The sequence below is a fragment of the Lethenteron reissneri genome, chromosome 38 (assembly GCF_015708825.2).
Source record: "Lethenteron reissneri isolate LAM-NWPU_2019-01 chromosome 38, ASM1570882v1, whole genome shotgun sequence".
NCBI classification, from domain to species: Eukaryota; Metazoa; Chordata; class Hyperoartia; order Petromyzontiformes; family Petromyzontidae; genus Lethenteron; species Lethenteron reissneri.
Window position 1 is genome coordinate 8,252,089 of NC_083816.1, and position 27,412 is coordinate 8,279,500.

At 48.4% G+C, this 27,412-nt stretch overlaps 1 protein-coding gene across 1 annotated transcript; it reads right to left on the reverse strand.

Annotated features, from left to right (window-relative positions):
* Positions 1-1,870: 1,870 nt before the first annotated feature.
* PPARD (peroxisome proliferator activated receptor delta) lies at positions 1,871-21,585 on the reverse strand. Its single transcript, XM_061566904.1, has 7 exons — positions 21,516-21,585; positions 15,035-15,264; positions 12,959-13,097; positions 9,540-9,742; positions 7,874-8,065; positions 5,290-5,533; positions 1,871-4,218 (listed from the first exon to the last, which is right to left on the reverse strand). The coding sequence occupies exons 2-7, from the start codon at positions 15,233-15,235 to the stop codon at positions 3,971-3,973; spliced, it is 1,227 nt and encodes a 408-aa protein (XP_061422888.1). The 5' UTR covers positions 15,236-15,264; positions 21,516-21,585; the 3' UTR covers positions 1,871-3,970.
* Positions 21,586-27,412: the final 5,827 nt, after the last annotated feature.

Genomic DNA, 27,412 nt, shown 5'->3' on the forward strand with positions numbered 1-27,412 from the left:
CCCCGTGTGCGTCTTATCATCGAGTGCGTATTCAGAAGCCTCCCTGTGACGTTTTAGTGCAATCAATCGCTGCGCGCTACAGGGATTCATTCAAATGGATTCTCACGATCACGGCGCATCCAAATGAAACCGTGTGTCTGACAAGCGGTCGCCTCAACGTAATGCGAAATATTCGCACATTGTATGCAAATGTGCATTTAGGCTAACAGAACCCACGTGAAACAACCAGGCAGAGTATACGTTTAAATCCAATCATGACCCCCCCCCCCCCAAAAAAAAATCTTAATTGTGAGATGGTGGGGTAAATCTTTACATTGCCAACAGTGAGAAGCATTCTTCATATATATTTACATATTGCATTTACCAGAGCTCCAATGTTCAGGAGTTACAGTTACGAGTTCAGTCACTGCAATCGAAGCAAAATAATAGAATGCTATGTTTCATAATAAACGTTTTTGGGTTTACATCGCGTTATTTATAAATGTGTCGTAACCCTCCACCACCCGACACGGCCAATAAGTAACGACACATTTATAAATAACGCGATGTAAACCCAAAAACGTTGACTATGAATAATATTGGTCGCGAAAGCCTACGTGTTCAAATGCTATGTTTGCCTGCTTGAACAGGGCTAGATTTACTTCAACGGTAGTCGGTTAAAATCTCATGAATGTGGTGGATTTTTTGTTTGTTTGGACGTTTTATTCCCTTGACGGTGGAGATACAGCAAATCGCATCCATCGGAGAAATCTTGCCATGTGTTTTAACCAATTGCTCAGCCCTGCTTCTGAAAACCCTCTCGGTCACTTTCCAACCCCCTTCAAATTTGCCAGGACACGGAACCGGCCTGCAGTGCCGTACTACGCCAGGGCTGGGTAACCTCGAGAATGGACCACGGGTGCCAGATGTATCCACAACATGAGGGCCTACCACTTTGTAGCGGCCCACAAGTGATATGTATCCATCACTGGAAGCATCTTAGCCGCACTTATTATCCTTTTGTATGGCTGCTGATGTAGATTCAGAGCAACAACAATAATTTCACATTCAAGGTGGTCAAGCCAGATAACCGCGTCAGGAGCAGTGACGCGTATAATCGCCGTGATGTCTCCTTCGTTTTTGTGGGATCGGGTTGCACTAATCGTGTACCAGAGGGAAATCTTTCTTTGTTCGAGCTGGCAACAACATTTGGTTGGTAATTTCCACGCGCTCAACCGCTGCTGTGAAACTGAAGGGCCTCTTGCAGCGACGTAAACGCCTCTGGGTCACGCTCGAACTTGAGTACATTTCCGAACGTGCGTGCGTTACAAGTTGTCTCATTTTCTTGGTTCTTTCGGTAAAGTCACGTAGAAGGGAAGTAATAAAATAATAAAAATAAAACATAATAAAATAAAATGATTATTATTGTATTACTTCCCTTTTACGTGACTTTACCGAAAGAACCAAGAAGATGAATCCCTGCAGTCACGAAAGCTTTAAATCGAAAGTTGTCTCATTATTATGATTGTTCACATCAGAAACGGGTGTCCCCGCGAAACGAAGCCGATATTCCCATTTGGCCCTCGCTCGGGAGAGGCTTCCTCAGCCCCTGCACGAAGTCATCGCATTGTTACCTTTTTAAAATTTCTCACTTTTACGCTTTCTGTGTATCCACTTGATATATGTAAACACAATCTACGTTTTTGGGTTTAGATCGCGTTATTTATAAATGTGTCGTAACCCTCCACCACCCGACACGGCCAATCAAATTGTAAATGTTGTGGTTTCACGCTTTAATACACCGGTGGGCTAAAGCAGTGAACTAATTGTCCTTTGTCAACGTGACACTTTTTTACTGATTGGCCGTGTCGGGTGGTGGAGGGTTACGACACATTTATAAATAACGCGATCTAAACCCAAAAACGTTGATTATGATTATGTAAACACGTTTAACGTAGCCAAACTGCTTATTACGAATGCAGCATGGCTGCGTAAAAAAAAAACAATAAGCCATTGTGCGTGTTATTTTATTAACGTTACGTAATGGCTACGATTTTTAATACTCGGCAGCCGGAACTTGTGGTCTGGCGCGCAGTAAAAATGGTTTATAGGAAACAAAAAAAGCTTTTTGCATATTCCTGTATCTAACATAACGTTTTCAAAGGACGCCCCAAAAGCATTCCCCATTGACTCAATTGCAGTCAATGTTCCCAGGTTTTATGATTTCCCCACAACTCACATTCACCTTGGCCAATCATCTGAAAAGCATTCTATCGAGGTTTTACTAAACCTTGTGTCAGCAAGTGCGTGTTGTATAGTAAGACGTATTGTGGATATATACACACACACACTCATCGTCGTCAAGGGGCATTGTCAAATCCACTGCTGGACGAAGGCCCTCCACGTTCCACCACCATCCCTCAAGGTCCTGCGATGCCACAGTCCGTCTCTCGCCCCTGCTGCACATGAACTTCATCTCATTGCTCGATGTTGCAGTGGTCTCACCTTGAGGCATATTCACCCCTTTGGATGCCATTGCGTCGCCGGTCTTGTCCATCGGCTGTCATCCCTTCTAGGGGCACGTGCCTTGCCCGACCCCACTTGCTTTTATTAAGAGTCAGTGACGATTGTGTTTGTTTCCTGATCCGTACGCTCCTCTTCCTGTCTCTCAGTGCAATTCCCAGCACACATCTGCTGCACGCTTCTCTGTGCGCCTTTCAGCATTTTGCTATCTTCTTTGTCAGTATCCACCGTCTTTCTGATTACATGCAGCGTGGTGAAGGATGGTTAGAATAACCCCCTTGACTGAGACAGGGTGGCAGAGGCCTTCAAAACTAAACGATTTTTTTTTATCAGCTAAGACCCACTGAGTTACTTAGCTCTTTTTCAGAGGCGACCTGGCCACAAATGATAGCTCAACTTAGTGGCTTATCATGTGGACATTTATTGCAGCCAAAAACTCTAAATGCATGATTCTAAATGTGGTGGGAAAAACTGGAGGACCCGGAGAAAAATCCACGCGACCACGGGAAGAGAGAACATGCAAACTCCAAATATACAGTAGGTGGTAGGATCGGGATCGAACCCACGACCTCCTGTATACCAGGCGAGGCAGTTAACATCTCCTAGCCACCAGGGCACCTCTTCATCCAGCAGTGTGGATTTGACAAGAGCCGTAAATATGCAACGCAAATGGAAACAAAATAGAATCAAACTCTTGGCTCTGTAATGGGTTTCACGTGCTGGAACTTTGGGCCCGTGAGATGCCGTTCAGTACCCTTGCACACAGGGGGTCTGCGAATCTCAATCCTGCATGCAAGGTCCTACCGGCCGTTAGAAAACTTAGGTGAGCAAAAAAAAAGCAGCTTTACAACGTGTTTTTTTTTCTTCGTAATAAACGTTTTTGGGTTAGAGTACGTTATTAAAAAATGTGTCGTAACCCTCCACCACCCGCCACGTCCAATCAGCAAAAAAAGTGTCACGTTGATAAAAGACAAAGTAGTGAACTATTTGTCTTTTGTGTATTTCTCTTCCAAAAAACGTATTCTACTCACAAACATCTTCATTATCAGCCTTGGTCAACACACTGCTGGATGAAGGCCTTGCCAAACCCGCCGCCATCTCTCATGATCCTGGGATGCAACAGTCCACCCAACGCCTGCACACGAGCTGATTTCATCGCTCCATCTCCACCTGTCGAACGACCTCTCGAACGCGTTCCATGTATCTGCCGCCACTTCAATCGTTATTCTTGACCATCCCCAACCATCCCTTGGAGCGACACGTTCTCCCCAAATCTCACTAAACTTTTCCCAACAGTTTGAACACCGAGAGTCGCGAATATTAAAAAAACCACAACCACCTCCAGGAGAGGGCGAAAAAATCCAGACCGGACGGACCGGCCACCCTACCGCCCGACCGTCGGACCGACCTTCCCCTCCGTCTGTCCACCTGTCCGTCACTCCACGGCCCCCTGGGCCCTTCCGCTCCATCAGTACATGTCCTCGTAGATCTCCTGGAGGAGCGGGTGCAGGGCCATGCCGGCGTCGTCTCGGCGGATGGCCTGCACCACGTCGGCGTGCTCCGTCACCAGCTGCCGCAGATCGGCCATCTTCTGGAGGCTGCGCGCGAAGAGGCGTGGAGCGTGCGGGTGTCCCAGGCGCAGCTGCAGCGCGAACGCCTGCAGCACGTGGTCCTGCAGGTCCTCCACGCTGCGGGCGTCCGACAGCCCCGGGCGGTCTACCGGGCGCACGTCGACCGAACGGAACGCGTTTCTTTAGAGCTGCTTTTTGTTGTGTTTTAGTTTGTTGTTGTCCTTCCCCTCCCACCACCCCGCGCGCACCTACGATTAGCACAGTTGGCGATATACGGTGCCAAAGAAGTAAAACGTATGTACGTGCACGTGCGCACGCACGCACGCGCATGCAGAAAGACGAAGATCCCCCTTATAGGCTGAACAGACTGTTGAGGCAAGTGCTGTTAGCTAGCACCTATGAAGGCCGGCACAGCACACGAGGGGGTGGGTGGCCAGCACCACACCCGGCCACCTTTGTCTCCCTAGTAGCGATGTTTACACTCATTTGAGACCGAGTCGACCTAGGGGAGGCCCAGAACCGGTTCAGATAATCGTCACCGGTGTTGGCCGTGAGCGGGAATCGAACTCAGGTCGCGAACTCTCTTTCAGGAGGGTCTTGCCAAATATGCGCGAGTAGGGGGCGATGGTTGCTGTACATTGATCCCAGTTCGTTGCGCGACGTTGCACTTTATTTTGCGCGCGGTTTGCAAATTTACTCTGCTCAGTCGGTGTGAGCCACTGAGGTTGTGACGGGATTCTAATTTTTTTTATTCCTGTTGCTCCGTGCACTGTGTACCGCCTCCCGTTCCGCGCCATTTGGCACGTAAGATAAAGCTCGATCGATTGAATTGAGTAATTTGCGGGCATAATGTCTCATATTTGTAAGTGTGGCGAGCCGACGCGATGGTTTTTCTCTGGCGAATGTCGTCGAGGGGACTTTAAACGACGTCCACTGCGAAGTGGATGGCGCGCCTTCAGTACGGCTAACTTGCCCGTCGTATTCAAAAACAGAAAATGCATTCATACTGGAGGAATCCAATGAGCTAGGAAGCTCTATTTCAGGGATGTCCGGTAGATGTCCGGTGTTAACCAGGTGGAGTCGAACCGCGAACCTCTGCGACAACAAGCGGCGAACGCCGCTGGGCCGTGTCAACAAAACCGGGCGGCGTGAACAAATCGAATGAAGCGACGAACCAAGAATCCACCCGCACACACCGTCCCAACCCCCTCCTCACCACCACACAGGACGATCGCGGCGACGAAGAGCGCGAGGTCGGCGTCGTCCAGGTCGAGCGTGTTGAACCGCATCGCGAACTGGAACTTGGGCTCGATGACGCCGCTGTACGGCTGCCGCAGCGACTTGAGGAACTCGCGCGTCACGAAGCTGTTGCTGTGCGCCACCAGGATGCCGTCCTTGTTCATGTAGGCCGACCACAGCGTGAACATGGCCTCGTGCACGCCGTACTTGAGCAGCGTCACCTGCAGCGGTTCCGGGGGGAGGGGTGCCCGTGGTGAACGGCGGAGGTGCCGCGTGCGTGCGTGTGCCGGTGATTGCCCAATTTGAACTCCCAGCCACGGGGAAAATCCTTTTTAAATGAATGCTAAAGTTCACCGACTTGGGGGGGTCGCGGTGGCGAGATGTTCCCTAATCAGTGGACAGGGTGTGGTGGTTGAGCATCCTTTAATCCAGCACCTGGTTGAATGCGCTCAGGTCAAATGCAAGAGATGCCCATCTACAGCAAGGTGGCTCAACCACCTTGCTGTCAAAGTAAAGTTGTTGCTCTAAGACTCTAAGTCAACATCGGTCCTACGTAGAACAAGAAGAAGACTATCCTACGGTGGCGACATGGTAATTCCCTCGCCTGGTATACAGAAGGTCTTGGGTTCATTTCCTACCCTGACGCATGTGGTATATTTGGAGTTTGCGTGTTCTCTCTCTCCCCGTGGTGGTCATGTGGATTTGTCTCCGGATCCTCCGGTTTTTCCCCTTCACATTTAGAATCAACACGCGTTTAGAGCATTTCGATAAGCCACTTCGTTGAGCTATTATTTGTGGACAGGTCGCTTTCAAAAAAGAGCTATATAGCTCAGTAGGCCTTACCTGGTAAAATGACAATTTTCTTCCATTGGAACCTCATTTGCCAGTAAAAAAATATGATAATTGGTTTTTTACCCTTTTATCTGGCAACAAAACTGATACCTTTTTTCACGAGGAGTCATGTTTGCATAGACCACAATACCTGCAGTCATAATGCAAACAAAAAACACAACTCTGATAATGTAAGGCGCGCCTTTTGGCGTCATCTGGTCCAACACCATGTGAGACTAGGCTCTAAGGAAAGCTGTCTCGGGTGTGGACCAATCAACTTCAAGGACAGTGCATATCATTATCAGAGTTATATTTTTTGTTTGCATTATGACTGCAGGTATTGTGGTCTATGCAAACATGACTCCTCGTAAAAAAGGTGTCAGTTTTGTTGCCAGATAAAAGGGTAAAAAAACAATTATGACAATTTTCTTTTGATCCCTATATGAATTCGGAAATCGGCAGCTGTGACAATGCACCCACGTAAAGGTGAAACCTACAAATTCGTCCTTATAATACATGCTGTGTAAAAGGTAGAGGTGCAGCCCTTCAATTGCTGGCTCACAACACATCTGGTGAAGGGGTATAAAGTAGAATGAGCTCCTAGGAAGCCGGGTATTGTGGCCTACTTAATATTTGTATTGGAAGAACAACCTGTATAATATCACCTGTTCACAGCCTTGAACAAATATTCGCTTAATTATAGGCCAATCAGAATAGATTTTATAACTCAAGCATGTCCATAGGCACGGTTATAGCTATATTTAATAACAATTTCCACAGTACCGTAGCATGGCACGCCATTACGAGCGCGCTAGCTAAGATTAGAATTATGACGACACGGTCATATTTGTGTGGTCTTATTATGGGTAGTATTTAAATGCCGACAGCTGCAATTACAGATTCATTAATCTGATCCGCACGATTGTACGTACGTCTGTTGAACATTTTTCGCACCGTACATAGCCAACCGTGCTAATCGGAGGTGCTAAAGTTGCAGAAAAGTTTTTTCTTTTAATGTAGATGACCACATTAACCCCCCTCTGGTCTTCGCACCCGATTGTCTCACAGTGATGACATCACACTTCTATTTAAGACGGAGACAGGAGGTTTTCTCTACAAATGCTGGCTGTCGCCTGACGAGGCTGGTTGCAATCACCGGCGAAACGTTGTACTCCAATTGTAAATCAGTTTAACACGTAGGCTTTCACGACCAATATTATTCATAATCAACGTTTTTGGGATTAGATCGCGATTGTAAATGTTGCGGGTTTACTCCGTGTGCTGAGGTAGTAACTAACGGCACTTTTTGTTTACGTGACAAACCTCACTAATTGGCTGTGTCACGTGGTGCTGGTTTTAACGACACATTTATATTTACGCGACCTAACAAAACAACCTCTATTATGGACATATTTAGAAGTGTCTTCTTGGTTCTTTCGGTAAAGTCACGTAGAATGGAAATAATAAAATAATTAAAATAAAACAATAAAATAATTCTCACGACATTTCGTGTGGCCGAAACGTCGTGAGAATGATTTTATTATGTTTTATTTTTATTATTTTATTATTTCCATTCTACGTGACTTTACCGAAAGAACCAAGAAGATGAATCCTTGCAGTCACGAAAGCTTCAAATCTAGAAATATATAGAAGTGGTTAGGGTTTAACGTTGCCGCTTGGCTACGGGCGCCACGCATCTTCACCGACCGAGCGTCACGACCTAACCCCACCTGGTCATTGAGGTTGAGCGCCAGGAAGCCCGGGATGCACTTGGCGAACTCGGTGACCTCACGGATGGCCTCGACCGAGCGGTGCTGGTAGCGGTTGAACACGAGCACCTCGGCGGCGCGGCCGTCCCGCGCACGCCCGTGCAGCGTGGACTGCGCGCTCTGCAGCGACTCCATGTCGTGGATCACCACGGGCTGCCGGCGACGGCACACAACCGCAGGTCACACGCAGAGGTCGCAAACGGGTTTTGATTCCTTACCCGTACCCGGCCGCACCAGGGTCGCAAACGGGTACCCGTACCCGGCCGTACCCATACCCTACCCGTACCCAGCCGGCCGGGTACGGGTAGGGTACGGGTATCGGGTACCTGATTGCGACCTCTGGGATGAAGCCATGTTGCAGGCGCGGGTGGGTTGAGTCTAGGAACTTGAATTGTGAGAAGAGACAATACGTTGGGAAATGAGTGACAAACAGTTACTCACCAGTGACTCATGGTCTACCCGTACCCGTACCCGGCCGCACCAGGGTCGCAAACGGGTACCCGGCTACCCGTACCCGACCGGGTACGGGTAGCCGGGTATCGGGTAGGATACGGGTATCGGGTACCCGGTTGCGACCTCTGGTCACACACGGCCGGCTTTGCCGTTCGAGACGTTTCGCGTTTTTTTTCTCAACGAGCGTGCGTTGGAGGGGGGGAGGTGGGTGGGGAAGCATCGCGTGGTCATTACGTGCAACGGTATTGTCAACCCCGTTCCTGTTCCGAGACGGCCGCAAGTTGCAGGGTGGGTGTCTCCGTTCGCCTCTGAATGTCGCGCAAGCGGCTCGGCGTTGATTTGATTTAGAGAGGCATAGTAGCGCCGCTGTTTTTAAAGACGTTGCGCTCACCGCGGAGAACCGTAGCGACACGACTGCCGCACTCTATGACAGCTGCCGGCAAACTGAGCCTTGGTACCGATGAAGTTATTTTATTTTAGTTTTACTTCTGAATTCATTTTGATGACGGACACGTCCGTCATCGGAACGGGAAAGGGTTCATCAAACGGCGTTTTGTCGAAGCATTTTTGTCCAACAATTGTGATTGGCGAGGACCTATTTAGATGACACGTGGCCAACAACGCCACTTTCCCCCTCCCCCTCTTTGTACGGCGCGAGATGAAAAGACACGACAACCTCCATTCCTCCAATTAGCACGCTTGGCTACGTACGGTGCAAGAGCAGTTCAACATACATCCATACATACACTCCAATGGCACAACCGAAACCGGCCAGCATGGGACCCTTCAAGCTACGGTGGTTTTCCACTGGCTATATGCCGTGCCAAACCGGAACTAAATCGTGATGCGTTGGCCTCGCAAGATGCGTGAATTTCGCTCGGGGCCAAGCAGGGCCAGGGGTGGGGCTAATGACGCGTTCATTGTGAGGAGGAAGCAGTGTCACCACCGTGCCGTTTGCGCGCGTCTCGACCGGTTCGTTGAGTGTGACGTCTGCAGTGGGAAAAAAAAATGGCATCTCTTGAGCCGTGCCGGGCCAGCTCAGCACGGCGCCTGCGCAGTTTGCTTTGCGCGGTGGAAAAGGCGTAGAGCGGGACGGACGACGGTGGTGGCGTTGGCGTGACCTTGGCCTCCCCCACCCCCCACCCCGAAACCGGGCGGTAAGACGGTCCCTCACCGAATGCACGGACCTTCCCGTGAGGACGGCCCGGGCCTTCTCCTTGGTGAGCGTGAAGTTGCGCAGGTACGCGGCGTACACGAGGTGCGCGAGTCCCAGCAGCGTCGTGTCGTGTGGGCTCCGCTCCCCGCCGGCCGGCGCCGCGACCAGCTCCGCCTTGAGCCTCTCCTTCTCGGCCGCGGGCATTCGGCCAAAGCGGATTGCTGCGCGGGAAGAGAGACGACGGCGGAGCGATGGCAGGGCACGTGATGCATTTATTATTTGACGACTACAACGTGTAAGGGCTCGCGAGTGACGTCACCACATCTATCCCTCTGAAACAGGAGGAGGATTTCTCCGCAAATGTGGCTGTCGCCGGGTGATGCCGGCTGTAACTACTGGAGACGCGTCGGACTCAGATTGTAGATGTTGTGAATTTGCTCTCCAACACACCGGTGTGCTGTACTAGTAACAAATCGGCAAGTTCTGTTTACGTGACGAACCTTACTAATTGGCTGTGTCGGGTGGTGGCGGGTTTAACTAGACATTTATATTTAAGCAATTTAAACGCCTTGTCACACGTCACGAAAAACCCAACGTTTCATTCTCAGAGTTGGAATAAGCCAAAATAAATTGCAAACTAAATCTGACACGATGGGGTTTCATAATAAAGGTTTCTTGTCGTGGTTAGATCGCGTAAATATAAACGTGTCGTTAAACCAGCACCACCCGGCAGAGCCAATTAGTGAGGTTTGCCACGTAAAGGAAATGTCCAAATTTGTTACTACTTCAGCACACCGCTGTGTTTGAGAGTTAACAAGTGGGCACACTTGTCAACCCCTCATCAGTACCCACCATTACTACAGACCAATTCAGACATTATTGGTCACCCCGTGCCCCTATACATCTCAACGTTCATCCTACAAAGTCCCATCACAAGGGAGAAACACAAACGAATGGACAAAAAAGAGTTTTTGCCCCGTGTTGAAACGGCTGTACGCACGTATGGACCTGACAACTCAATTTCCCTGTACAAGAATACGGGGTAAACCGTACGAGCTTGACAGCTTTGCGTAGGCAACAGCCTACGTGGGTCTGATCGTTACGTTGCCTAACCCATTGGCTGCAAAAAAAACCCTACGGTGTTATGCAATAATCAATGTTTACGTATCTCCGAGGCAACATCCACTACACTCTATAAATAGAGGTCGTATAGCGATTATTGCAACTTAATTATCTCTGCAAGACAACCGTGCACTTTAGTCCACATGGCAGTCGTTCCGTTTTTTTTATGAAGCAAATTATGCCGGCTGCTATTTGCCCGACGAAGCGATGACGATCGTACGCAGATTGGCCCACTAAATGTCGCTTTTTCAGCGCTATCATAAGCAAATGAACCTGAACGACTGTGAAATTACCTAATGTGAGCGATGATGCCAACGTCAGCATTAACTCCCCCCACCCCCCACGTTACAATTTACAGCCGTTATTCAATCGCTCTGTGGGATTGAGGCCAAACCCCACGCTGTGCTCGTCACAGGGGCTGTTGATTTTAGTTTACGGTGGTTGTACTTTCAAAGTCGCCGTGAACAAGGGATCGGTTCAGAGATCACTTGCTACCGATGTTACTCACGGCTGGGAATACAACTCTGGTTTGCCAGGTTCGTAGTGCAGTGGGCAAAAACGACCGTGCAATTTCTGTTCCGCAAAAAAAGGAAAAAGATCCTCCGTATAGCCTTAGGCTGTTGAGGCAAGTGCTGTTAGCAAGCTGCACCTATGAAGGCCGGCACAGCACACAAGGGGGTGGGTGGCCACCACCACGCCCGGCCACCTTTGTCTCCCCAGTGGCAAGGTACTCATTTGAGGCTAAGGGGAGGCCCAGGACCGGTTCAGATAATTGTCACTGGTGTTTGTGTTGACCGTGAGAGGAAATGGAACTCGGGTCGCCGGGTTCGTAGCGCAGCGTGCCAACCCCATGGGACCTCCTTTGCCAGTACCAAAATATGAGAATAGGTTTTCCCTGTTTTTCTGGCCTTTTGGCGTCCTCTGGTCTAACACCGTTGAGACGAGGCTAAAAAAAAAGTTGTCTCTGGTGTGGACCAATCAGTTTCAAAGACGATGCATATATGATCAGAGTGTGTTTTTTGTTTGCATTCTGACCACAAGTATTGTGGTTAATGTAGACATGATTCCTTGTAAAAGGTTTCAGTTTGGTACTTTAACATCTTAAAATCGGTTTTGTTGCCAGAAAAAAGGGGAAAACCTATTCTCAACGTGCTAACCATTACACTACCGCTCCCGGCTGCACCCGATTCAAGAGCTGAATGGCTCACAGGGCTATACCTAATCAATGAAATAAAAAAAACCCACACAGCACTTTCTCACCCACTCCTGCACCTAAGAGACATGTTCACCACGTGACAGAAAAATAAACCCAACATTTTTGTTTTTAAATTCTCAGAGAAGAAATTTAGCCAATCGTTTGAATGTTGATGTTGTCCTTGGCGACCGGGCTGAGACCACTGTAGTCAGCCGTGGCTGGCAGGCAAGTGAAACTCAAGTGGGCAGGGTAGGTTCATCACGCAGTGCGGTAACCACTCCACCACCGCTTGTCGACCCCACCTAAGCGTGTGGGCAGGGTAGGTTCATCACGCAGTGCGGTAACCACTCCACCACCGCTCGTCCACCCCACCCAAGCGTGTGGGCAGGGTAGGTTCATCACGCAGTGCGGTAACCACTCCACCACCGCTTGTCGACCCCACCTAAGCGTGTGGGCAGAGTAGGTTCATCACGCAGTGCGGTAACCACTCCACCACCGCTCGTCCACCCCACCTAAGCGTGTGGGCAGGGTAGGTTCATCACGCAGTGCGGTAACCACTCCACCACCGCTCGTCCACCCCACCCAGAGCCGGCCCAGCCACTAAGCGACCCTTGCAATTGCAAAGGGCCCCGTGGCCAGCAGAGGGCCCCCTAGAGTCACTGCTAGCTAGTGGGTGAAAAAAATCATACATCAAAGGGGCCTCCAACCAAATTTTGCTTAGGGCCCCCAAAGGTCTAGGGCCGGTTCTGGTTGGGGTAGTGATAGGGGTTGGGGTAGTGATAGGGGTAGGGTTATGGGTAGTGATATAGGTTGTGATAGGGGTTGTGGTAGTGATCGAGGTTGGGGTAGTGATAGGGGTTGGGGTCAGAGCCGGCCCAGCCACTAAGCGACCCTTGCAATTGCAAAGGGCCCCGTGGCCAGCAGAGGGCCCCCTAGAGTCACTGCTAGCTAGTGGGTGAAAAAAATCATACATCAAAGGGGCCTCCAACCAAATTTTGCTTAGGGCCCCCAAAGGTCTAGGGCCGGTTCTGACCCCACCTAAGCGTGTGCGACGTGTGATGAGCGTGGCTTCTCGGGGGTTTGTCTCCAGGACCGTGTGGTGCGCTGCGGGGCCCCGTACCGCTGTGCGACATTCCCACGCGCAGGCACTTCTGGAAGCGACAGAACTGGCACTTGTTGCGGTTCTTCTTCTGAATCTTGCAGTTGAGGCCGCAGTTCCCGTACTCGAGCTTCATGCGAACCGTGCGCCTGAAGAACCCCTGCCGATAACGCGAAGACAAAAAAGCAACGAGGGAGAGAAAATTAGAATCACGCACGCGCACGGGAGTTCGTTTGCCAATTACGCGCGACGAGATGATGTCGTTCATGCGTAATGACATCACGAGGGTCCAGATGTCTTGTGACCCCCCCCCAAAATTAATTGACCCCTAGAAATTGCTTTTTTCCTTTGCATATTCGTCTAAAAACAAATAGTTGCACATAGAAGAAGTGCTGACGATGCAGGTAGTGGTTGGAAGGAAACTGGGACTTTTTGACACGTATGTAGGATGCACAACAACAGGACAATGTAAAGTGTGGTGTTTGGAAAAATGGAAGGAGCCGGAAAGACAGGAAGACTGTTAACAGAGAATGCCATGACGACGACATTAGAGATCGGTGCCAGAAAGATGTGGCCATGACTTGAGCATACGGGGCACAAGACACAGGAAAGTGTCAACAAATGACAAGATGTGCAGTGGACACCTATGGCTATCATCTGTCCATCGATCGTTATGATGTTAGAGAATTCAATGGAGGGGGGGGTCACAAGACATATGGACCACTGTACAGTTTCTTGACCTACAGCGCAATAGTCAGAGAGCATGCGGATGAGATGGAACAGTGTGGTAGGCCGAGTTCGCGTCCATGGGAAAATTACCCCATGGCTGTAGCGATAGGACGAAGGCAGCGACGGAAATTAATGACAGAAAAAGGATTGCCCATGGGTACAATGGGAGGGAAAGGAATAACAACTCATCTGGTAGCTGATGGGCATTCCGTTATCCCCATTGTAGCCTATCTGGATTCCGTTATTCCAATTGGAGCCGATGGGCATTCCGTTATCCCCATTGTAGCCGATGGGCATTCCGATAACACCATTGTAGCCTATCTGGATCCCGTTATTCCAATTGTAGCCGATGGGCATTCCGTTATCCCCATTGTAGCCTATCTGGATCCCGTTATTCCAATTGTAGCCGATGGGCATTTCGTTATCCCCATTGTAGCCGATGGGCATTCCGTTAACACCATTGTAGCTGATGGGCATTTCGTTATCCCCATTGTAGCCGATGGGCATTCCGTTATCCCCATTGTAGCCGATGGGCATTCCATTATCCCCATTGTAGCCGATGGGCATTTCGTTATCCCCATTGTAGCCGATGGGCATTCCGTTATCCCCATTGTAGCTGATGGGCATTCCGTTATTCCCATTGTAGCCGGTGGGCATTCCGTTATTTCCATTGTAGCCGATGGGCATTCCGTTTCAAGCTTTGTGTCACTCAATGACCTGGAGGCGACTGACCACGCCGGAAGTGAGCGAGTGGCCGGGTTGAAAAAATAGGACGACTCGGCCTCAAATGGGTACCTGGTGCGGCGTGTAAACATCGCCACTGGGGAGACAACGACGGCTGGGGCGCGGTACTGGCCACCAACCCACTCACCCCGCTCGCGTTGCCGTGCCGGCCCTTCCTTCACAGGGTGCTGCTCAGAGGTCGCAACCGGGTACCCGATACCCGTACCCTACCCGATACCCGGCTACTCGTACCCGGCCGGGTACGGGTACCCGTTTGCGACCCTGGTGCGGCCGGGTACGGGTACGGGTAGGCCGTGAGTCACTGGTGAGTAACTGTTTGTCACTCATTTCCCAACGTATTGTCTCTTCTCACAATTCAAGTTCCTAGAATCAACCCACCTGCGCCTGCAAGATGGCTTCATCCCAGAGGTCGCAATCAGGTACCCGATACCCGTACCCGGCTGGGTACGGGTATAGGGTACGGGTACGGCCGGGTACGGGTACCCGTTTGCGACCTTGGTGCGGCCGGGTACGAAATCAAAACCCGTTTACGACCTCTGGTGCTGCTCGCTAACGGCGCTTGCCCCTCAACAGCTTGTTAATGCTACGCGTGGGTAATCTTTGTTTTTGTGGTGAACGAGCAACCTTGCAGCCTTCGCACGCATGCACCCCGTAGTGGAAGCCCGAGGCACGGTCCCCGCACACACGGCACTCCATGGAGAGCGGCGCCTTCACGGGGACCGAGGACGTCGTCGCCGCCGTCGCCGTCGCGGTGGTGGCAGCGGTGGGGGGCGCAGAGGGTAGCTCCCGCAGGGCCGCGCCGTCGCACGGCGGAACCACGGGCATCGTCGTGACGATCGCCGCAAACGCTTGCCCTGGTGGTACAGAAGTTGAGGCAGTTATGGATGGCACCAATCCAGCCGTGAATGATGGGAGGAGTGGGAGGTCCCAAAATGTCAAGATTTTTAAGACGGCCCTCATCGTCATCACGATCCACGGGCAGATCGCCCGTTGGTGTCCACTGCACGTTCCGTCATTTGTTCCCACGTCCCTCTGTCCTGTTGCCAACATGCTCGAGTAGTGTGCCACAGCTTTCTGGCACCAATATCTTATATCGTCGGCTAGCCATCCACTCTTAGGTCTTCCTCTCTGTCCGGCCCTACGTGAGTGGAATATCATTTTTGGGGTCTCGTCATGGGGAGTTGGGGAAGTTGCGTAACGAGCATGGGGGCAGGGGGGGGGCTTGGTCCCCCCGGTGGCCAAAGCAACGAGTTTGAGCCCCCCTTGACATCCATAGTCAGATTTATTTTCAACAGTTTAGTATTGGAAGTGACACAGTTTTGTTGTACCTTAACGAAACGTAATGTAACGTAACGAAACGTACTTTGCTTTGAATGACCGTAACTTGAGTTCAAGAACATTGGACATAGATCTACGTTTCTGGGACATTTATTGTATTAGATACACGTCAATTATATTGCAAAGAGGTACTACGAAGCTGTCGTGGCTGCATTTTGCGACGACAGACCGTCCCTACAGCGTTAAATGTTCGAGACCGTGAGAGTAACGATGTGATTAGGCAATAAATAAATCGCTTGGGTGCAACCGTGCGAGACAAATCAAATATTGTGGCCCCACTTCACCGATTGCCTCACCCCCTGAGCTGATAATGTCGTCACTACGCCACTGGGTAGGGTCGTGTGCCATCATCACCATCCATGAGCAATCAAAGCTTGCGTTAAGTTGTAACTGAGAACACAATGCTAACAAGACTAGGGGTGGAATGAGTTGTTTCAACACTAATACTTAATTTGCTGAAAACATCTTAAAATAAAAAAAAACTTAACGCAGGATCTGCCTTTAAAGAGAGAGTCCTACGACTTGAGTGTCGTTTTCTTGATTGAATAACCACATGTTAGTTACTTGAGTCGGAGGGGAGTAGAGTGAGATGAGAGGGGAGACGTTAACAGGTCCACAGAGGATCTTGCGGTTGTTCCGGAACTGGATTGGGAGCCAGTGGAGGGATGTTATCATTGTGGGTGATGTGGTCTTTGTTTACAGATGTGAGTGACAATTCTGGAGGTGGACCTATAGATCACTTGTCGCTTGATGATGCCGGTTGTAATTACTGGCGAAACGTCATGGTGCTCGAATGGTAAATGTTGTGGGTTCACTCTCCAACACAGAACCGGCGTGCTGAACTCGTCACGAATTGGCACGTTTTGTTTTACGTGACAAACCTTTACTAAATTGGCCGTGTCGGGTGGTGGCGGGTTTAACGACACATTTATATTTACGCGATCTAACCCCCCAAACAAAAATCACCTATTATGTGGGAGAGAGTTTCATTCGTAAAGGGGGGGTAGGTGAGTTCACACAGGCGATTTTGTACGACTGAGCTGTTCTGCAAAGATGCACCTCCCTACTGCAAACGGGTGCCGTGAATGTCAGAAGAGGAAAGTGACAAAGAGAGAAGGTCATACTTGTGGATGGGGAGCGGGGAGGGAACAAAAAACCATGTTGGAGTTTGGCACAAGAGGCTACCAAACTCTCGCCAAAGACATAAGGGCACTACATTGGCAATGTGCACAAGGACAAGTAATTATAATCATCTAACCCCCCCCCACCACCACACCCCGTTAATCATGAACATTGTCCTTATCATCATCAGCCCTGATCTATCCACTGCTGGATGAAGGCTCCCCCAAGTTGTGATGGAAAGCTTTGCTGCTGAGTTGCCGTTGAAAAAGAGCTTTTCAGCTCAATGGGCTTTACTCGAAGGGAAATAAACTTCTGAGCCTTCTGATTCAAAGTCGTCGCCGGCTCTCACGGACTTGTATGCATGTATGTACAAGGACTCATCTACTTAAGAACTTTCAGAGATACGAACAAACCCGTCCGTATGTCCAGTTGCCTGTTCGGATCGAGAGTTCAAAGTTCAACCGCCTTGCAATAAATGGCGGTGGTGGCATCTACTTCAGCAGAACGTGAAAAACCAGTGGCATCTACATCTACAGAACATGAAGAACCAGTGACATCTACATCTGTAGAACGCGAAGACCAGTGGCATCTAAATCTGCATAACATGAAGAACCAGTGACATCTACATCTGCAGAACATGAAGAACCAGTGACATCTACATCTGTAGAACGTGAAGACCAATGGCATCTACATCTGCAGAACGTGAAGAACCAGTGACATCTACATCTGCAGAACAGGAAGAATCAGTGACATCTACATCTGTAGAACGCGAAGACCAGTGGCATCTACATCTGTAGAACGCAAAGACCAGTGGCATCTACATTTGTAGAACGCGAAGACCAGTGGCATCTACATCTGTAGAACGCAAAGACCAGTGGCATCTACATCTGCAGAACGTGAAGAACCAGTGGCATCTACGTCTACAGAACGTGAAGACCAGTGGCATCTACATCCGCAGAACGTGAAGAACCAGTGGCATCTACATCTGCAGAACGTGAATAACCAGTGTGACGGATCTACCCAGATGGAGATCCACTTCATTGGATGATGCTGCTCCTTGGTTAGCCTCGACCACCGGCCATCACCGTTGATAGTGTGAGCAATGTGTCCTACCCGTGCCTCGTACTTACAACGAACCGAGTCCTACCCACGCCTAGTTTCACGACGCTGGTTAATTTGTCCTGCGGAGAAATTGAATTCGGCCACAGGAACGGACGTTACGGACGGGCCACCCGCTCGCTGCTTCTGCTCCGGCAGCACGGGGCGCGGTAAACACGCCCGCAGACATGGGGACATCTGCCACGGATCGATCTGTTTTTGCCATTTTTTGAGCGGTAAACACGAAGCATCGCAAACACCGCGTCTCTTATCGCGGCTATTGTCGTATCGCTGATAAATCACGAGCACAACTCACTCAATAGAACAAACAGAACATTGGTCCAGTGTTCGCCCCGCGGTTTTGGGAGTATTAGACCAAAAGTCACAAAACTGCTATGTAATATGTCCTTTGTAAGGAACCCTTATTTCAACTTTGAAAATAAATAGCTTGCTGTTCTCTGTACGTACAGTACACATGTTGGACTTATTTTAACCTATCTACGTGACTTTACCGAAAGACCCAAATAATCCTGAAAGGAAATTAGCTTTCAATCCATTTCTCACGTGGCATCGCGTTTGTTCCGCGTGTTGTTCGGAACGATGTCTTCCGACGTTTCTCGCCAACCCTAGCGCAGGAGCACGTGAGTCAATCAGCTTCTCGTCTCTTGGCGCTCCGGCGTATCCAAATTCGCGCCGACATTTTCTGCGAGTATGCGGTTGGCACGGTGTGTCCCCACAGACTCATCACTCGTGTGCCCAAAGTAATCTCTCCAATGTTGACAAACACCGCCTTTAATCCAACCTGACATTGACAGAGAGATATACAGAGTGCTGCTAAAGTTAGTGGTTGGTCAGTGGTACTGTGCCACGGATAGCGGCGACCTGAGTTCGATATTCGGCTACAACCCACATCTGCGCCAAGTGATTTCTGAAGCGGTTCCCTGGGTCTCTCCTCTGCCCTTTCACCGACCAGCACGGACCAGCGTGGCGAAGCATGGTCAAACAACCCCCCATGGCCGACACAACACGAGGAGGCATTCATCCAGCAGTGGATTGAATTAAAAAGGATTACATCTGTTTATATCATCGTACAGTCATGTAAAAAGGCTCACTTATTTATGTTAGTAACCTTTACACTAGGAATGTAATGCAATGTTAAATGTGTTAGTTCACAAGGCACGCTTGTGAATGATGTTGTTGATAGAGTAGTTTCAGTCTGCACTTATAGCCAGCAATAATGCCCACACAGCGCCCGACACATGCCCGTGATTTATCTATCGTGTGTAATTTTAGAGTCATAGCACCATGAAACATTCCACCACAAACACACAACACACGCGACGCCGCAAATAATGGCTCATGTGAATGCGGCTGGCTACGCTGGGGATTATGAAACTATGCTTATATCATCGCCCCGCACGTTATTGTAACAACACTGTTGTACTTGAGCGTGCACACGCTTGGCAAACTCTGGCACCGTTGAAGTCAGTTGCGGCTCCATAAACATTGAGAACATTTATTTTTGAGCAGCCATAAGACGATAGGCATTCTTTTTAAAAATATTTTTTTCAAATATACTTGGTAAAAAATAAAAGGCTCCTTCTAAAATACCATATCACTGTTATTTTCACATTCACTCGAATTAATGAGGTTGAGAAACGATAACATATTGCCCGTTGTCAATCCACTGCTGGATGAAGGCTCTCCCCCCACATCCGTTTAGGCCTCGGAGGTTGTTTGACCCATACTTCACCATGCCGGTCAGTGCGGCTTGGTGAAGAGAGAGGTAGCGGGGTCTGACTTTATTTATCACTCACAAACAGATATTAGCCGTGGCAAAGAATCCAACTCAGGTGGCTGGGTTCATGTTCTACCACTTCTCTACCACCCTGAGGAGTATGTTTTGAGTCTTAAACATCAACAGCATCACTCCAAGTCCATGCCCCATTGTTCCCAGGATCACTTGGGAACGTCTTGTATTTCCCTCCGCACTTTGTATTCTAATAGTGCTATCGGTGTCACGTCAATCGATGCAAGATTCATTCGGAAATCTCTCAAGAGCAGTGATCTCCATGTCTCTGAGAACGTCCCGCAGAATCAACCTTCACGGGACTTTAGACAAATCCTTCAAGTGACCTCTTTTATCCAAAAACAACAAACGCTTAGGGGGCAACCCACTTCCCCGAACGCTTTGGCTATGAGAGTGTCGCCTGCCAGTCAACGGATATTATATTTACAATTCTCATAGCTGGTACCAGGCTTAAGTGCCAATCAACATGTGTAACGTTTAGTAATAGGGTTTTACCCTTTCAACTGGTACAAAAACTGACACCTTTATACAAGGCATCATGTTTGCAATAACCACAACACAAGCAGTCAAAATGCAAACAAAAAGAAACAACTCTGATGATGATAATGATATGCACTGTCCTTGAAGTTGATTGGTCCACACCCGAGACAGCTTTTCTTAGAGCCTAGTCTCACATGGTGTTGGACCAGATGACGCCAAAAGGCGTACAACTCAAAGACAGCGCACTATCAGAGTATTGAGAGCTCGGGGTAAGCATTAGTCATCATCAGAGTTGTTTCTTTTTGTTTGCATTTTGACTGCTTGTGTTGTGGTTATTGCAAACATGATGCCTTGTATAAAGGTGTCAGTTTTTGTACCAGTTGAAAGGGTTAAAACCTATTACTATATTTTGCCACTGGTAAAGGAGGTCTCATAGTGTGTGTAACGTTTGTTTTGTGCGTGCAGTCAGTCGTTGGTGACTCGGTTGAGACTATAAACTAATTCACTGCCACATGAGAACTCAGTTCAGTTACATAGCTGCCTGGATGCCAACCCAGGCAGATCCTGCCTCAGCGCTCTTGCCTCTAAGGCACATGGCAACCTTATACTTCCCAGTATAACTATTTCAGTATTAACAGCGTGGTCCAAAAGTCAGGACACATCGGGTTATTTTATTTCTTTTACCACTGGCATTCAAACTTAATTGAGTTTTATTAAAGAAAAGATTTACTCTTTTATCATTACGAATACTATCATTTGTTCTCCATTTTCAGATTAAATTTACTACTGGAACAAAATGTGACTGAAAATGAAATTCAATGACTTTTGTTTTTATGTATGCTCATGAAGGCAGCTGTAATATTTTAAAAAGTCCTAAATTTAATTCAAAAGATAATTCATGTTATTGGAAGTCAGTTTGGACATTTGTTAATAAAGTAAATGAAATCACCCTATGCGAGTTATTATAATAAATATAAGAACCCTATGTCCAGACTTTTGGCATCACCCTGTACATATTGAAAGTCAGTCGGCAGAAACCTTGCGGATTTTCTTACCTCGTTGACAGAAAACTAACCATGCTAAACTAACATTTAACGAGTTAAACTGCCGTTAGATTACTGAGACAAGTTCACAGATACTTTCCGAATAAAGGGAAGCAGGAAGTCTGTGTTAATCAGGCAGATAAGCAGACACAGTTCATACGACAAACACAACCGCAAAATGTGCGTAAAAGTGATTCCCCATCCAACCCCTTGCCTGATCGCGCTCGCCCGACTCTCTCCCGCCGTCACTTTTCTCTCTCTCTCGCCTTCGTGGAGATGACGTGAAGACTCGGCAGTCGGAGGAAAGTTGTTTTGGGCAGGCGCAGCAACGCACAAAGCAAAACCAAACGCCTCCGCCCAGCGAGTTGTTGAAGCCGCGGATCTCCGCTCGTGCTGTTGACGATTCAAAACGACTGCGACGAGGGAGACGGCAGGCAGGCGGACTGGACTCACGACAGACAACAGCTCTGCGTGAGCATACACCCACCCACGTTTTTTTGTTGTTGGTTTATTACTGCTATTATCCCACGGGGGCTGTGTTGAAGCTGAGCTGTCGGCAATGGGAGGGAGGGAGGAGGGTACCCTGTGGGTGGGTGGTTGGGAATTGGATCCAGAACATCCCCGTCATCATCAACAACATCATCATCGTCGTCGTGGTCGTAGTGGGCGTAGCGGCGATCCGGACTTGACTTATGGCAGCGAGAAAAGCTGGAATTAAAACGACATTAAACAAAGAGGGAACATCTGTTCTGGACTGCGCGAGACTGAAATGTTGTGAGATTCTGTTTCCACTTTGGGACATGGTTATTTGTTAAGGGCAGGGATAGGCGGTGGTGTGATTGTATGTTGAATCCTTTTTCCCAAGTAGCCAACCGTGCTAATCGGAGGTGCGGGGGAAAAAACAACGAAACTAAAATAAAATGTAAAAGATAAAAACATGATTAATTAAGTACTTTACAATTTATTTTATTATTTTTACTTTTTATTTTCTATCTACGTTACTTTACCGAAAGAACCAAGAAATGAATTCCTGCATTCACGAAAGTTTTAAGTCAAAAACAAACTAAAACACAAAAAGCAGTGCTAAAAAAAAACTGAGTTTTCAATCTAGATGACTTAAAAGTGCATAGCTCCAGTGACTTCCTAATATCGGGAGGCAGAGAGCATTCCAGACGGCCGCAGATGCGCATCTGAAAGCGCGCGATGCGGTGAACTCCGTCTTTGTTCGATGTTTAGCAAAAAGCCGTCGCCGCTGCAGCGAGGATGATCGCACTTCGCGGTGATGATGGTTTATGGCCTTTGACGAGATAAGCGAGGTATTTTTGTTGAATTTGTGGCAAGCACTTCGCGTGTGTAATGAGCGCCATCTAATAATTAGAGCCTCTAGCGGTTGCGGTAGGCTTAACTTCAAAATCACATGAGTTTAGAGTCGGAATCGGTGACTGCTCATACAGTCCTGGCGTCGTGTGTTTTGTTAGTGCCGCTGTATCGGGTGATTGACGAACGTTGCGGTGAATCATGCACAGGCCAAGAGGATATTACTGTGGCATCGAGTCAGCACTAAGCCAAATGCGATGGCTTCTGTCCAGTTATATTCAAGACCAAAAAATGCATTAATACGAGTAATTGACACCACGAGGTCCCATTAAAGAGAGAACAAACCCAGAGTTACCCTGCTTATTCAGATAAAAAAAAATGCAATGTTTATTTGGATAACTTGAATTATTTCAACCCATTTCCTCATGGAATCCCAGCGATGTTGTAACTTTTGGAGGCGTATTAGAGGATTGATGCGGGGGGGGGGGTAACAATCAAACATGCCTGCTTTTAAGAGAAAACATTACGTCGTATGTTTACTGTTCTATTTTGTCTTCGAGTTAATATTTTGAAGTGTGCTGCACAGTGATACACCGGCAGGTGTGCTTTTTGGTACTGCATATACTGTACTGCATATACTGCACTGTATATACTGAACTCAACATACTGTGCTGCACATACTGTACTGTTTATACTGAATTGAATATCTTGTACTGCATTATCCCCCCCCCCCCCAGTCCGTGCTGCTACCGTGTAATGCACGGTCAACACACAGAGGGCACCGGTTCGATCCCATCTCCAGGCGTGGCAGTTTAAACAATGGAGCCCTTAAACAATGGATCACGGAGCGCCAGGCATTTAAACAAGGAAAATAAGCGAGAAGTAACCGGGGAGAGAAATACTAAAGAGAACGTCATATAGAGAACTCGGGAGAGATAGAGAGACATTTTTTTTAAACCGGTGATGGGATCTTCAGCTGGGATATAAACGTCTCCCATCAACTGAGTTTTTGACCTCCAAGGTCAAGAACTCAGATTCAGCAACACATTTATAGAAATAAATGTGTTGCTGAATCAACTCCTGAATGTTTGGCGGAGCAGGCCCATGTAAAAGCCTTGAACACAAGTAGGAGAATGTTAAACTCAATGTGAATTTGAACTAGAAGCCAATGTAGAGAGGCTGAACGCAGGTGAGATACGGAGGGTCGTGGGTTCGATCCCAAATCTGACCCTGACCCTGACCCCTGGTATATTTGGAGTGCGCACCGTTCTCCCCGTGGTCGCGTGGATTTCTTTCTCTGTGTTCTCAGGTTTTGCCCTGCACATTTAGCAACAACGCGCGTTGAGATTAATTTATTCTGCTATTATTATAAATTCCCACGTGATGATGTTAGCCCCTGCGATGAGCTATTATGTGTGGCCAGGTCGCCTCTAAATCGTGCATTTAGAACACATTCCTGCGGAGGGAGCTGGTAGGAACGCTGGGTTGCTCGGTCAATGGCCAGGGTCAACGGCGGCGTGGTGTATTCCGCAAATATGCCCGACTGTGAGGGCGGGCACAAGCCTGACGTGAGTAGGTTAAACGTTGAGTTTTATAAGGGCACCACGGGGTGACCAGCCCTCCCCACCCAGCCCCACCCCTCCCACCCCCCACCCAGCCCCTCCCCACCCTCCCCACCCAGCCCCTCCCCACCCTCCCCTCTCCACCCAGCCCCTCCCCACCCTCCCCTCTCTACCCAGCCCCACCCCTCCCATTTTTGTATGCACGACGGACGGACGGACACAATAATGCCCATGTGGGCTGGTGTAACCAGGAGGTTCCTACCAGTATTATTCTACTGCAATAAATTTCCCCACTATAAACCACAATTGTTGAAGCTATCATTTGTGGCCAGGTCGCTTCTGAAAAAGAAGTTCACACCTCAGTGGGACCATGTATATAATAACATGTTGTTACTATATACATGTACCCGAGCAGGAGTGCGAGTGAGAGACACATCCACACCCTCTACCGGAGCCAAGTGCGGTGATGCACGCCTGGTGTGTCAAGCACGCGTGAGATGTATGCGGGGTTGTGTGTGTGTCACTTGCAACAGCCGAGAGGTGACAACCCGCACCGATACACCCGCACAACCAAGACCCTTTCAACTGGTACAACAACTGACACCTTTATACAAGGCATCATGTTTGCAATAACCACAACACAAGCAGTCAAAATGCAAACAAAAAGAAACCACTCTGATGATGATAATGATATGCACTGTCCTTGAAGTTCATTGGTCCACACCCGAGACAGCTTTTCTTAGAGCCTAGTCTCCATTGGTGTTGGACCAGATGACGCCAAAAGGTGTACAACTCAAAGACAGCGCACTATCAGAGTTTTGAGAGCTCGGGGTAAGCATTTACACTATGAGACCTCCTTTACCAGTGGCAAAATATAGTAATAGGTTTTTTACCCTATTACTATTACTATATTTTGCCACTGGTAAAGGAGGTCTCATAGTTTCAATGCTTACCCCGAGCTCTCAATACTCTGATAGTGCGCTGTCTTTGAGTTGTTCAACTGTTGAAAGGGTAAAAAACCTATTACTATATTTTGCCACTGGTTAAGGAGGTCTCATAGTGTAAATGCTTACCCCGAGCTCGCAATACTCTGATAGTGCGCTGTCTTTGAGTTGTTCAACTGTTGAAAGGGTAAAAAACTATTACTATATTTTGCCACTGGTAAAGGAGGTCTCATAGTGTAAATGCTTACCCCGAGCTCTCAATACTCTGATAGTGCGCTGTCTTTGAGTTGTTCAACTGTTGAAAGGGTAAAAAACTATTACTATATTTTGCCACTGGTTAAGGAGGTCTCATAGTGTAAATGCTTACCCCGAGCTCGCAATACTCTGATAGTGCGCTGTCTTTGAGTTGTTCAACTGTTGAAAGGGTAAAAAACTATTACTATATTTTGCCACTGGTAAAGGAGGTCTCATAGTGTAACCCCCCCCATCCCCACGGTGTAGTCTCAACAGACTGTTGGGGCAAGGGCTGTTCGCGAGCAGCAGCAGCATCAGCACTTGTGAAGGTCGCCAATGGCACACGAGGGGTGGTTGTGGTGGCCAGCAACCACGCCCGGCCATACACACACTCGGGGTGGGGGGTCTCTCGGGGTACGTTGTGTTCATAAATAACTCGCGAAAACACAAGAAGCTGGGGCCACATCGGCCCACGTTTCTCGTTCGTTCAGCCAAGTGGGGCAAGGGTCACTCAACCCGGCACCCCATCACCCATCCGCCCACCCACCCGCCCGCTCACTCACGGCCACGGCGCGGGTTCAATGCCGAGGTCCATGCACGGACGGCAACCTGGAAATCGTGGTGGGGCGTCAGATTCCTTGGTTTGTGGCAACCACCCCCAACCCCCACCACCACCCCTTAGGTTGACTCGGTCTTGAGCGTGAGCGCGTCTCTAAGGTGCCGTGGCTGTGACGGCGGTTCAGGCTGTTTACTTGTTGACAAGGTGCCATTGATGAATGGAAATAAAAAAAATTGCTGACGGCAGCACAACTAACTTGCACGTGGCGGGGCAATTGAACTAGAACCTTCTTCGCAAGCTGGTGACAAGCCCAGCCTTTGTGGTTGTTTTTCATCACCCAAAGTATGGGCATTGCACGGAAATAGTGGAATGTTCGTCGCGGATGATGAGTGTTCGTTTTAATATTTACAGATTTTTTTTTTGCTGCCTCAATATGGAGGGTGGGGAGGCGCAGTGGAGTGATTCACGCACTAGGCCATGAACCCGGGGCCACATGAGTTTGACTTCCGGCCACCGCTAACAGCAGTGGCGAGGCAGGGATGCCACCTCTGAAGTACAAAAAATATATCGGAAGATCTCATAATGTATTATTGTGATCATTGTTTTTTTACCCTTCCATCAGGCAACAAAACTGACACCTTTTTTTACAAGGAGTCATGTTTGCATAGACCACAATACCTGCAGTCATAATGCAAACAAAAAAAACATAACTCTGATAATGCGCCTTTTGGCGTCATCTGGTCCAACCCATGTGAGACTAGGCACTAAGGAAAGCTGTCTCGGGTGTGGACCAATCAACTTCAAGGACAGTGCATACATTATCAGAGTTATGTTTTTTGTTTGCATTATGACTGCAGGTATTGTGGTCTATGCAAACATGACTCCTTGTAAAAATAAGGTGTCAGTTTTGTTGCCAGATGGAAGAGTAAAAAAACAATTATCATATTTTTTACTGGCAAATGAGGTTCCAATGGTGGTGTATTATTATCTACAAGATAACTGACAAACTCGGCCTATTAATGTCCCGGGAAGGTTTACACATTTCGACTAAGAACAGCTATTGTACTTCAAAAAGATGACAATCCTAGGAAAACCAGGACAGGTGGCAACCCTCGTGGTGAGTGATACCAGGACCTGGACACAGCTGCACCCTTCACGGACTTGCACTGACCATACTCTTAGTTCTTTCGGTAAAGTCACGTAGGTAAAAAATGAAATTTAAAAATAATAAAAATAAAATAATAAAATCACGACGTTTCGGAGGCAACACAAGTCTCCGTCATCAGGTGGGATCGTCACAGCCAGATGACGGAGACTTGTGTTGCCTCCGAAACGTCGTGATTTTAATTTTAATTTTATTAATTTTAATTTTATTTTTTACCTACGTGACTTTACCGAAAAAACTAAGAGTATGAATCCTTGCAGTCACGAAAGCTTCAAATTTAGAATTGCACTGACCAGCGTGGTGAAGTATGGTCACATAACCCCCATGACT

Bases quoted from the DNA above. Each gene is read 5' to 3' on its own strand.
- PPARD (XM_061566904.1), bottom strand. From the start codon at position 15,235: ATGCCCGTGGTTCCGCCGTGCGACGGCGCGGCCCTGCGGGAGCTACCC. The intron at 9,743-12,958 runs GTACGGGGCCCC...CTTCCCGCGCAG, and splicing joins CGTGGGAATGTCGCACAGCG to CAATCCGCTTTGGCCGAATG. The intron at 5,534-7,873 runs GTGGGGTTAGGT...GAACCGCTGCAG, and splicing joins CGCTCAACCTCAATGACCAG to GTGACGCTGCTCAAGTACGG.